This window comes from Oncorhynchus clarkii, chromosome 23, assembly GCF_045791955.1.
Source record: "Oncorhynchus clarkii lewisi isolate Uvic-CL-2024 chromosome 23, UVic_Ocla_1.0, whole genome shotgun sequence".
NCBI classification, from domain to species: domain Eukaryota; kingdom Metazoa; phylum Chordata; class Actinopteri; order Salmoniformes; family Salmonidae; genus Oncorhynchus; species Oncorhynchus clarkii.
The window spans coordinates 60,885,335-60,898,184 of record NC_092169.1 but is presented as its reverse complement, the minus strand read 5'-3'; the positions used below and the strand labels follow the sequence as shown (position 1 = coordinate 60,898,184).

General features: G+C 40.4%; 1 protein-coding gene across 1 annotated transcript in view; it reads right to left on the bottom strand.

Moving 5' to 3' along the window:
- LOC139381183 (ryanodine receptor 2-like) overlaps nucleotides 1-12,850 on the bottom strand; it is a 497,608-nt gene that overhangs the window by 91,676 nt on the left and 393,082 nt on the right. Inside the window, exons 69-74 of the mRNA XM_071124606.1 lie at nucleotides 10,527-10,722; nucleotides 2,250-2,490; nucleotides 1,851-1,938; nucleotides 1,379-1,471; nucleotides 537-707; nucleotides 328-387 (exon numbers count right to left, since the gene is read on the bottom strand). Of these exons, the coding sequence (XP_070980707.1) occupies nucleotides 328-387; nucleotides 537-707; nucleotides 1,379-1,471; nucleotides 1,851-1,938; nucleotides 2,250-2,490; nucleotides 10,527-10,722 (849 nt within the window). The remainder of the gene's footprint in view (nucleotides 1-327; nucleotides 388-536; nucleotides 708-1,378; nucleotides 1,472-1,850; nucleotides 1,939-2,249; nucleotides 2,491-10,526; nucleotides 10,723-12,850) is intronic.

Below are 12,850 nucleotides of genomic sequence, written 5' to 3'. Positions count from 1 at the left end.
GAGGATGGTGACGGAGGAGGAAGGGTGACGGTGGACATGCAGACATGCAGAGAGAACGGTCAGATGGAGACAGAGAGACAGAGAGAGATGGTGAGCTGGAGGAATGGAGGGAGACGGGACATGCAGGTTTATGAAAGACAAATGAAACCTCTCTTTGTCTTTTTAGGTCTAAGACTTAACTTCATCCAAATTGACTTCTTATTGGGTGAAGTATTGAGTCAGCTTATACAACGTATAGTACTACAATACTGTAGCATGGTGTAGATGAGTATGGGGGAGTACATGCTGATGATGTCACAACTGAGACCGTAATTAAGTAGTGGTCACCTTTCCCTGCAGGTGCAGGTTGTTTCTGATGATCTCCCGCACCTCGTCCTCTGTGTCTTTCTGTTGACAAAACATCAAAGAAACACTGATTCATAGGGTTGACGGTAGCAAACAGGGGGCCCATGGAATCTGAGCTGTTCTACTTACTCGGGAGTTAAAGAATACCAATGAGACACCTTACCGTTTCATTAGAGACTTAAGTGATTTACCTGACTGAAGCGGATCTTGGCCAGAGCGATCAGTTCCTGGTCTCCTGGAGCGCAGATATTCAGTCCTACAGGAAGTAGTCTCTTCAACGCTGCTACGATGAGGCTGGTCTGCATGGAGTAGCGATCACCCTTCCTCTTCATCTTCTTCCTCTCCTGGTCAGACACGGCTCCCTAGAGGGGAGACACCAGGTGGCAAGTCAACAAGTCAGCAGCGCCACCTGGTCTCACTACTGGTGTCCCCCAGGGCTCTGTACTAGGTCCTCTTTAAAGTCTCACTACTGGTGTCCCCCAGGGCTCTGCACTAGGTCCTCTTTAATGTCTCACTACTGGTGTCCCCCAGGGCTCTGCACTAGGTCCTCTTTAATGTCTCACTACTGGTGTCCCCCAGGGCTCTGTACTAGGTCCTCTTTAATGTCTCACTACTGGTGTCCCCCAGGGCTCTGCACTAGGTCCTCTTTAATGTATCACTACTGGTGTCCCCCAGGGCTCTGTACTAGGTCCTCTTTAATGTCTCACTACTGGTGTCCCCCAGGGCTCTGCACTAGGTCCTCTTTAATGTCTCACTACTGGTGTCCCCCAGGGCTCTGCACTAGGTTCTCTATAATGTTTCAATACTGGCTCTGTACTGGGTCCTCTCTTGTTCTTTCTGAACACCAAGCCACATTTCAGGTCAAGAACAACTTATCCATTTAATTATGTTCAGTCATCACAACTTACTGTGCAGTCTTCTTCATATTTGGGGGACAAAGCTCTTTGACTTATATATGCCATACAGAGTCATAGTACACCTAAATTGTACATATCAATGTAAAAAAAAACAACATCTATATAACACCACTTGCCTTGGACATCTTTGACTTGGTGTCTGTGATGAGGAAGGACATATTGTTGATCTCATTCTGAACCACAAAGTTCTGCTCCTCCCGTTTAAAATTCTGCAGTGGAAGAAATAAAATATTTCAGTGTTGGATATTGCCAAGGATTTATGCAAATGTGGCCTGCAGCCTGACAGGGGACTTGGAGAAGAACAGAAACACATGAACACTCTAGAGATACATCACCGTCTTCTAGTTCTCGCTGCCAGGCAAGCAAATGTAACATGTATTTATTGCAGAAAGAAACGCTGAAGAATTCCTAGAATTGAATGGGATTTTAATAGGAGTATTTTTTTTTAAAAGTGTAGAGCGCACTCTCAGAGTGCCTTGGTGACGACCAGTAGAAACTATCCCAGAGTGATTAGGACATTAAATGTTTCCTGGAAACTGTTACAGTGATGTGATGATTGATATGTGACATTGTCTCTGTGTAGCTTACATGAGACTTGGACCAGAATATGAAGACCTCTGCTACCATGCGGAAGAGCTCCTCAGCCTCAGGGTTCGATTCTTTCAGCCATTTGGCCCTAAGATAAAAACACATTGCAAACAAGTTACAGTATTCAGTTGGATAAAACAGTCAGACCACTAGAAACAAGTTACAGTAGACTTTAAGTTGGATAAAACAGTCACAACAGTCAGACCACTATAAACAAGTTACAGAAGACATTCAGTTGGATAAAACAGTCACACCAACAGCAGCAACTGGCATCACATCTTTAACAACTTTAAAAAACACTTTGCTTATTGATCCACCCACTCCTCTCACTTTACCCACTGGTCCTTTACCTGTTGTAGTCAGCAACATGGAGGAGGAGGAAGTAGAATGTCTAGTTACCTGTTGTAGTCTACAAAGCGGATGAGTAGCGGATAAAAGGCATAGAGGTCTCTGATCAGGATGGTAAACTCATCCAGGATGAGTAGTTCAGCCTCAGACATCTCCCCTCGTCCCTCGGCCTTCATCTGTTCCTCATCCTGCAGTACGGTGGCAGCCTTCTTCCTCAACTTCTCCATCAGCGGCAGAAAGTGGGTCTTCAACAGCCCCCCCTTTGCCTTACCAATGATTGGCTGAGAGAACACTGGAGGCGAGGACAGAATAGAGAAGGACAGTTAGAGAGAGAGAGACTGGTGGGAAACAACGATGGTGGTGTTTCACTCTGGATGATTCTACAGTTTGTTTTCTTATTTAAACAACGATGGTGGTGTTTCACTCTGGATGATTCTACAGTTTGTTTTCTTATTTAAACAACGATGGTGGTGTTTCACTCTGGATGATATAACAGTTTGTTTTCTTATTTAAACAACGATGGTGGTGTTTCACTCTGGATGATTCTACAGTTTGTTTTCTCATTTAAACAACGATGGTGGTGTTTCACTCTGGATGATATAACAGTTTGTTTTCTCATTTAAACAACGATGGTGGTGTTTCACTCTGGATGATTCTACAGTTTGTTTTCTTATTTAAACAACGATGGTGGTGTTTCACTCTGGATGATTCTACAGTTTGTTTTCTTATTTAAACAACGATGGTGGTGTTTCACTCTGGATGATTTTACAGTTTGTTTTCTTATTTAAACAACGATGGTGGTGTTTCACTCTGGATGATTCTACAGTTTGTTTTCTCATTTAAACAACGATGGTGGTGTTTCACTCTGGATGATTCTACAGTTTGTTTTCTTATTTAAACAACGATGGTGGTGTTTCACTCTGGATGATTCTACAGTTTGTTTTCTCATTTAAACAACGATGGTGGTGTTTCACTCTGGATGATTCTACAGTTTGTTTTCTTATTTAAACAACGATGGTGGTGTTTCACTCTGGATGATTCTACAGTTTGTTTTCTCATTTAAACAACGATGGTGGTGTTTCACTCTGGATGATATAACAGTTTGTTTTCTTATTTAAACAACGATGGTGGTGTTTCACTCTGGATGATTCTACAGTTTGTTTTCTTATTTAAACAACGATGGTGGTGTTTCACTCTGGATGATTCTACAGTTTGTTTTCTTATTTAAACAACGATGGTGGTGTTTCACTCTGGATGATTCTACAGTTTGTTTTCTTATTTAAACAACGATGGTGGTGTTTCACTCTGGATGATTCTACAGTTTGTTTTCTTATTTAAACAACGATGGTGGTGTTTCACTCTGGATGATATAACAGTTTGTTTTCTTATTTAAACAACGATGGTGGTGTTTCACTCTGGATGATTCTACAGTTTGTTTTCTCATTTAAACAACGATGGTGGTGTTTCACTCTGGATGATTCTACAGTTTGTTTTCTTATTTAAACAACGATGGTGATGTTTCACTCTGGATGATATAACAGTTTGTTTTCTTATTTAAACAACGATGGTGGTGTTTCACTCTGGATGATTCTACAGTTTGTTTTCTTATTTAAACAACGATGGTGGTGTTTCACTCTAGATGATTCTACAGTTTGTTTTCTTATTTAAACAACGATGGTGGTGTTCCACTCTGGATGATTCTACAGTTTGTTTTCTCATTTAAACAACGATGGTGGTGTTTCACTCTGGATGATTCTACAGTTTGTTTTCTTATTTAAACAACGATGGTGGTGTTTCACTCTGGATGATTCTACAGTTTGTTTTCTCATTTAAACAACGATGGTGGTGTTTCACTCTGGATGATTCTACAGTTTGTTTTCTTATTTAAACAACGATGGTGGTGTTTCACTCTAGATGATTCTACAGTTTGTTTTCTCATTTAAACAACGATGGTGGTGTTTCACTCTAGATGATTCTACAGTTTGTTTTCTTATTTAAACAACGATGGTGGTGTTTCACTCTGGATGATTCTACAGTTTGTTTTCTCATTTAAACAACGATGGTGGTGTTTCACTCTGGATGATTCTACAGTTTGTTTTCTTATTTAAACAACGATGGTGGTGTTTCACTCTGGATGATATAACAGTTTGTTTTCTCATTTAAACAACGATGGTGGTGTTTCACTCTGGATGATTCTACAGTTTGTTTTCTTATTTAAACAACGATGGTGGTGTTTCACTCTGGATGATTTTACAGTTTGTTTTCTCATTTAAACAACGATGGTGGTGTTTCACTCTAGATGATTCTACAGTTTGTTTTCTTATTTAAACAACGATGGTGGTGTTTCACTCTGGATGATTCTACAGTTTGTTTTCTTATTTAAACAACGATGGTGGTGTTTCACTCTGGATGATTCTACAGTTTGTTTTCTCATTTAAACAACGATGGTGGTGTTTCACTCTAGATGATTCTACAGTTTGTTTTCTTATTTAAACAACGATGGTGGTGTTTCACTGTGGATGATTTTACAGTTTGTTTTCATTTAGAAACAATGCATTTTGGTTGCTGTGTCCCGTGACATCAACACATGATCACCACCACATGCAGTAACAACACGTATCCAGTATGGGAAACTGCTTGGTCATGTGGGTGACCTATGCTCCTAGGGCATAGAAGGGTTGAAGACAAGTAAAGTGTGGGTAACCTCTGTGTTTCTGAGCACCCACCTGCCGGTCAACCAATTCAGGCTTCCCCGTCAATCAACATGCAATTTTAGCATTATAATTTGTTCTCGACCAATTACTACTCTTCCTGGGGTTCAAACAGGAAACAAAACAACAAGTAAAATATACTAAATACATTATACGCATAATATAATATACACAACACTACCTAACACTACATAACACCACAGAAAACTACATCATCTCCTGCCTCTGCCTCACGCTTCAGAGATGGCTCCGGCCCTATAAGCCGTTCCTTCTGGAACAAGCCAAGGATTCGGTCAAGGTCACCCACCTATATAATACAATACATTATACAATGTTACAATACAAGATTTATAGAATGGCTTTGTCTATTCACAGTCGCCGGTGTGCCGTAAGATGTTCTTCTATCTGGTTTCTGAACGTGTTTTTATTTCTAGCTTGAGTTACCTGGGGTGGCAGAGAGTTCCATGTAGACATGTTTCTAACACTGAGCATTTCCCAGCCTCTTGTTCTGGACCTGGGGACTGTGAAGAGACCCTCTGACTGCATATCTTACGATGTACCGATGAGAGTCTGAACTGTGAAGAGACCCTCTGTCTGCATATCTTACGATGTACCGATGAGAGTCTGAACTGTGTGAGCCAACTGCTTAAACAGAGAGTTCCGTACCTTCAACACATCAACACCTCGCACAAAGACCAATAGTGTTGTAGTCACTCTCTCCTCTACTTTGAGCCCGGATGAGATTGACATGCATGTCATTGACATTCTTCCTCCGTGTACATCTAAGTGCACTGCGTGCTGCTCTGTTCTGGACCAACTGCAATTGACCTATGTCCTTCTACATGACCACACAACTGGGCAGTAGTCCAGGTGCTACAAAATCAGGGCCTGTAGGACCTGTCTGGTCAACCGAGATGTCAAGAAAACAGAACGACGTCTTCTCATGGCCTGTTTCCATTGATCATCCTTGAGATGTTTCTCCAACTTGGATTGGATTCCACCTGTCTTAAATTCTATTTATTGGACATGATTTGAAAAGGCACACACCTGTCTATATAAGGTCCCACAGTTGACAGTGAATGTCAGAACAAAAACTAGGCCACGAGGTCGAAGGAATTGTCCGTAGAGCTCAGAGACAGGATTGTGTCGAGGCACAGATCTGGGGAAGGGTACACCAAAACATTTCTGCAGCATTGAAGGTCCCCAAGAACACAGTGGCCACCATTCTTAAATGAAAGAAGGTCAGAACCACCAAGAATCTTGCTTCTAAAAACCCTGTTTTTGCTTTGTCATTATGGGGTATTGTGATGTCATTATGGGGTATTGTGATATCATTATGGGGTATTGTGATGTCATTATGGGGTATTGTGTGTAGATGGATGAGGGTATTGTAGTGATTCCTACGTCGAAGATGTGAAAAATATTTGTTGATCTGCCGAACAACCTGATGTGGCACTTGGAACATTTCTATCTTTCCTGTATATTCTATAACCACGTTTAGCTACTGCTGTATCAAAGGACTTATTGATCTTTCCTGTATATTCTATAACCACGTTTAGCTACTGCTGTATCAAAGGACTTATTGACCTTTCCTGTATATTCTATAACCACGTTTAGCTACTGCTGTATCAAAGGACTTATTGACCTTTCCTGTATATTCTATAACCACGTTTAGCTACTGCTGTATCAAAGGACTTATTGACCTTTCCTGTATATTCTATAACCATGATACTGCTGTATCAAAGGACTTATTGACCTTTCCTGTATATTCTATAACCACGTTTAGGTACTGCTGTATCAAAGGACTTATTGACCTTTCCTGTATATTCTATAACCACGTTTAGCTACTGCTGTATCAAAGGACTTATTGACCTTTCCTGTATATTCTATAACCATGATACTGCTGTATCAAAGGACTTATTGACCTTTCCTGTATATTCTATAACCATGATACTGCTGTATCAAAGGACTTATTGATCTTTCCTGTATATTCTATAACCACGATACAGCTGTATCAAAGGACTTATTGATCTTTCCTGTATATTCTATAACCATGATACTGCTGTATCAAAGGACTTATTGACCTTTCCTGTATATTCTATAACCATGATACTGCTGTATCAAAGGACTTATTGACCTTTCCTGTATATTCTATAACCATGATACTGCTGTATCAAAGGACTTATTGACCTTTCCTGTATATTCTATAACCACGATACAGCTGTATCAAAGGACTTATTGATCTTTCCTGTATATTCTATAACCACGTTTAGCTACTGCTGTATCAAAGGACTTATTGACCTTTCCTGTATATTCTATAACCACGTTTAGCTACTGCTGTATCAAAGGACTTATTGACCTTTCCTGTATATTCTATAACCATGATACTGCTGTATCAAAGGACTTATTGACCTTTCCTGTATATTCTATAACCACGTTTAGCTACTGCTGTATCAAAGGACTTATTGACCTTTCCTGTATATTCTATAACCATGATACTGCTGTATCAAAGGACTTATTGACCTTTCCTGTATATTCTATAACCACGTTTAGCTACTGCTGTATCAAAGGACTTATTGATCTTCCCTGTATATTCTATAACCATGATACTGCTGTATCAAAGGACTTATTGACCTTTCCTGTATATTCTATAACCATGATACTGCTGTATCAAAGGACTTATTGACCTTTCCTGTATATTCTATAACCATGATACTGCTGTATCAAAGGACTTATTGACCTTTCCTGTATATTCTATAACCATGATACTGCTGTATCAAAGGACTTATTGACCTTTCCTGTATATTCTATAACCATGATACTGCTGTATCAAAGGACTTATTGACCTTTCCTGTATATTCTATAACCATGATACTGCTGTATCAAAGGACTTATTGACCTTTCCTGTATATTCTATAACCATGATACTGCTGTATCAAAGGACTTATTGATCTTTCCTGTATATTCTATAACCACGTTTAGCTACTGCTGTATCAAAGGACTTATTGACCTTTCCTGTATATTCTATAACCACGTTTAGCTACTGCTGTATCAAAGGACTTATTGATCTTCCCTGTATATTCTATAACCATGATACTGCTGTATCAAAGGACTTATTGATCTTTCCTGTATATTCTATAACCATGATACTGCTGTATCAAAGGACTTATTGATCTTTCCTGTATATTCTATAACCATGATACTGCTGTATCAAAGGACTTATTGACCTTTCCTGTATATTCTATAACCAAGATACAGCTGTATCAAAGGACTTATTGATCTTTCCTGTATATTCTATAACCACGTTTAGCTACTGCTGTATCAAAGGACTTATTGACCTTTCCTGTATATTCTATAACCACGATACTGCTGTATCAAAGGACTTATTGACCTTTCCTGTATATTCTATAACCATGATACTGCTGTATCAAAGGACTTATTGATCTTCCCTGTATATTCTATAACCACGTTTAGCTACTGCTGTATCAAAGGACTTATTGATCTTTCCTGTATATTCTATAACCATGATACTGCTGTATCAAAGGACTTATTGACCTTTCCTGTATATTCTATAACCACGTTTAGCTACTGCTGTATCAAAGGACTTATTGACCTTTCCTGTATATTCTATAACCATGATACTGCTGCATCAAAGGACTTATTGATCTTTCCTGTATATTCTATAACCACGTTTAGCTGTATCAAAGGACTTATTGATCTTTCCTGTATATTCTATAACCACGTTTAGCTACTGCTGTATCAAAGGACTTATTGACCTTTCCTGTATATTCTATAACCATGATACTGCTGTATCAAAGGACTTATTGACCTTTCCTGTATATTCTATAACCATGATACTGCTGTATCAAAGGACTTATTGATCTTCCCTGTATATTCTATAACCACGTTTAGCTACTGCTGTATCAAAGGACTTATTGATCTTTCCTGTATATTCTATAACCATGATACTGCTGTATCAAAGGACTTATTGACCTTTCCTGTATATTCTATAACCACGTTTAGCTACTGCTGTATCAAAGGACTTATTGATCTTTCCTGTATATTCTATAACCACGATACAGCTGTATCAAAGGACTTATTGACCTTTCCTGTATATTCTATAACCACGATACAGCTGTATCAAAGGACTTATTGATCTTTCCTGTATATTCTATAACCACGTTTAGCTACTGCTGTATCAAAGGACTTATTGATCTTTCCTGTATATTCTATAACCACGATACTGCTGTATCAAAGGACTTATTGATCTTTCCTGTATATTCTATAACCACGATACAGCTGTATCAAAGGACTTATTGATCTTTCCTGTATATTCTATAACCACGTTTAGCTACTGCTGTATCAAAGGACTTATTGATCTTTCCTGTATATTCTATAACCATGATACTGCTGTATCAAAGGACTTATTGATCTTCCCTGTATATTCTATAACCATGATACAGCTGTATCAAAGGACTTATTGATCTTCCCTGTATATTCTATAACCACGATACAGCTGTATCAAAGGACTTATTGATCTTTCCTGTATATTCTATAACCACGTTTAGCTACTGCTGTATCAAAGGACTTATTGACCTTTCCTGTATATTCTATAACCATGATACTGCTGTATCAAAGGACTTATTGACCTTTCCTGTATATTCTATAACCACGTTTAGCTACTGCTGTATCAAAGGACTTATTGATCTTTCCTGTATATTCTATAACCACGTTTAGCTACTGCTGTATCAAAGGACTTATTGACCTTTCCTGTATATTCTGTAACCATGATACTGCTGTATCAAAGGACTTATTGACCTTTCCTGTATATTCTATAACCATGATACTGCTGTATCAAAGGACTTATTGACCTTTCCTGTATATTCTATAACCATGATACTGCTGTATCAAAGGACTTATTGATCTTTCCTGTATATTCTATAACCACGTTTAGCTACTGCTGTATCAAAGGACTTATTGATCTTTCCTGTATATTCTATAACCACGTTTAGCTACTGCTGTATCAAAGGACTTATTGATCTTTCCTGTATATTCTATAACCACGTTTAGCTACTGCTGTATCAAAGGACTTATTGATCTTCCCTGTATATTCTATAACCACGTTTAGCTACTGCTGTATCAAAGGACTTATTGATCTTTCCTGTATATTCTGTAACCACGTTTAGCTACTGCTGCATCAAAGGAATTATCTAAGTGTGTTTCAGAGATGGCCAGAATATGAATGTGTTCTGATGTTAATTACTAACTTCATGGACCTTGTTTCTCAGGCTACATATGTTAATATGGGCTATTTTTAGTCCTTTTCTGGGTTGATTGATTGTTTTTAATGATCCCAGGTAGACATGTCCATGACATTTACTTTTGACTCAATGCTACTGAGTGGCCTGCCCACAGTGGGCTTCTTCCTAAGGCAGACAGTTTTCAGTACAAACAGTGGAATTCAATTCTATGCGCATGTATGATTATTGCTGACGATCCCCTCTGACGACACACGACGCCGTGGTAACTACACACACACACACACATAACAACCAAGACATTGACAAGCAGGCTGAAGTGCTTTTGACCATGTGGTAGATAGAAGGTGTGTCTCTACCTGCAAGCCGCTTCATCCAGGCCCCCTCGTCGATCCCCAGGTTATTATAGATAATCTTCAGGATGTTGCCCAGCAGACTATTCATGTGGTCTGAGGTGAGGTGAGTACAGCAGCTGTCTGCAGTCTCTGGAGGGTTGTTCTCTGGGCCGTGCTCCCACCAGTGAGACATGTAGCTGCATAGCATGGGCAGCACCACCTGAGGATAAGGACAGGGGGGAGGGATGCTCATGTTAAATGTTTAAGTAATGTTGTCTTTTCAATCATGTTCTTATCTCTTGTAAGCTCAGGGATCCAGACCAACATTTTCCCCTGGTGTCACTGGGGCCACCAACGTTTTCAGTTGGTGGCATCAGCCCACGATTTGGTGGTACCAGCCCATGATTTGGTGGTACCAGCCCATGATTTGGTGGTACCAGCCCATGATTTGGTGGTACCAGCCCATGATTTGGTGGCACCAGCCCATGATTTGGTGGTACCAGCCCATGATTTGGTGGTACCAGCCCATGATTTGGTGGTACCAGGTGGTACCAGCCCATGATTTGGTTGTACCTGTCAGGATTTGGTGGTACCAGCCCATGATTTGGTGGTACCAGCCACCATTATAAAGTCATTATTAAGTCATTACTAATCATTATTAAGAAATTATTCATCATTATAAAATAATTATTAATCATTCTAAAGTCATTATTAAGTCATTACTAATCATTATTAAGTCATTCGTAAAGATTTATTAAAAGGTGTAATTGATGACTCACATAGTATTCAATAAATACGTCCAAGCTGGAATGATTTAAAATATTTTGATATGCAACCTAATCCAGTGATTGTCATACATTTGAGGCTGACAATCAGGTTATTTCTGTTATATTTTACTCTCAAAATAGGGTATTTGTATTTATTATGGATCCCCATTAGTTCCTGCCAAGGCAGCAGCTACTCTTCCTGGGGTTTATTATGGATCCCCATTAGTTCCTGTCAGGGCAGCAGCTACTCTTCCTGGGGTTTATTATGGATCCCCATTAGTTCCAGCCAAGGCAGCAGCTACTCTTCCTGGGGTTTATTATGGATCCCCATTAGTTCCTGTCAAGGCAGCAGCTACTCTTCCTGGGGTTTATTATGGATCCCCATTAGTTCCTGCGAAGGCAGCAGCTACTCTTCCTGGGGTTTATTATGGATCCCCATTAGTTCCTGCCAAGGCAGCAGCTACTCTTCCTGGGGTTTATTATGGATCCCCATTAGTTCCTGCCAAGGCAGCAGCTACTCTTCCTGGGGTTTATTATGGATCCCCATTAGTTCCTGCCAAGGCAGCAGCTACTCTTCCTGGGGTTTATTATGGATCCCCATTAGTTCCTGCCAAGGCAGCAGCTACTCTTCCTGGGGTTTATTATGGATCCCCATTAGTTCCTGCCAAGGCAGCAGCTACTCTTCCTGGGGTTTATTATGGATCCCCATTAGTTCCTGCCAAGGCAGCAGCTACTCTTCCTGGGGTTTATTATGGATCCCCATTAGTTCCTGCCAAGGCAGCAGCTACTCTTCCTGGGGTTTATTATGGATCCCCATTAGTTCCTGCCAAGGCAGCATCTACTCTTCCTGGGGTTTATTATGGATCCCCATTAGTTCCTGCCAAGGCAGCAGCTACTCTTCCTGGGGTTTATTATGTATCCCCATTAGTTCCTGCCAAGGCAGCAGCTACTCTTCCTGGGGTTTATTATGGATCCCCATTAGTTCCTGCCAAGGCAGCAGCTACTCTTCCTGGGGTTTATTATGGATCCCCATTAGTTCCTGCCAAGGCAGCAGCTACTCTTCCTGGGGTTTATTATGGTTCCCCATTAGTTCCTGCCAAGGCAGCAGCTACTCTTCCTGGGGTCTATTATGGATCCCCATTAGTTCCTGCCAAGGCAGCAGCTACTCTTCCTGGGGTTTATTATGGATCCCCATTAGTTCCTGCCAAGGCAGCAGCTTCTCTTCCTGGGGTTTATTATGGATCCCAATTAGTTCCTGCCAAGGCAGCAGCTACTCTTCCTGGGGTTTATTATGGATCCCCATTAGTTCCTGCCAAAGCAGCAGCTACTCTTCCTGGGGTTTATTATGGATCCCCATTAGTTCCTGCCAAGGCAGCAGCTACTCTTCCTGGAGTTTATTATGGATCCCCGTTAGTTCCTGCCAAGGCAGCAGCTACTCTTCCTGAGGTTTATTATGGATCCCCGTTAGTTCCTGTCAAGGCAGCAGCTACTCTTCCTGGGGTTTATTATGGATACCCATTAGTTCCTGCCAAGGCAGCAGCTACTCTTCCTGGGGTTTATTATGGATCCCCATTAGTTCCT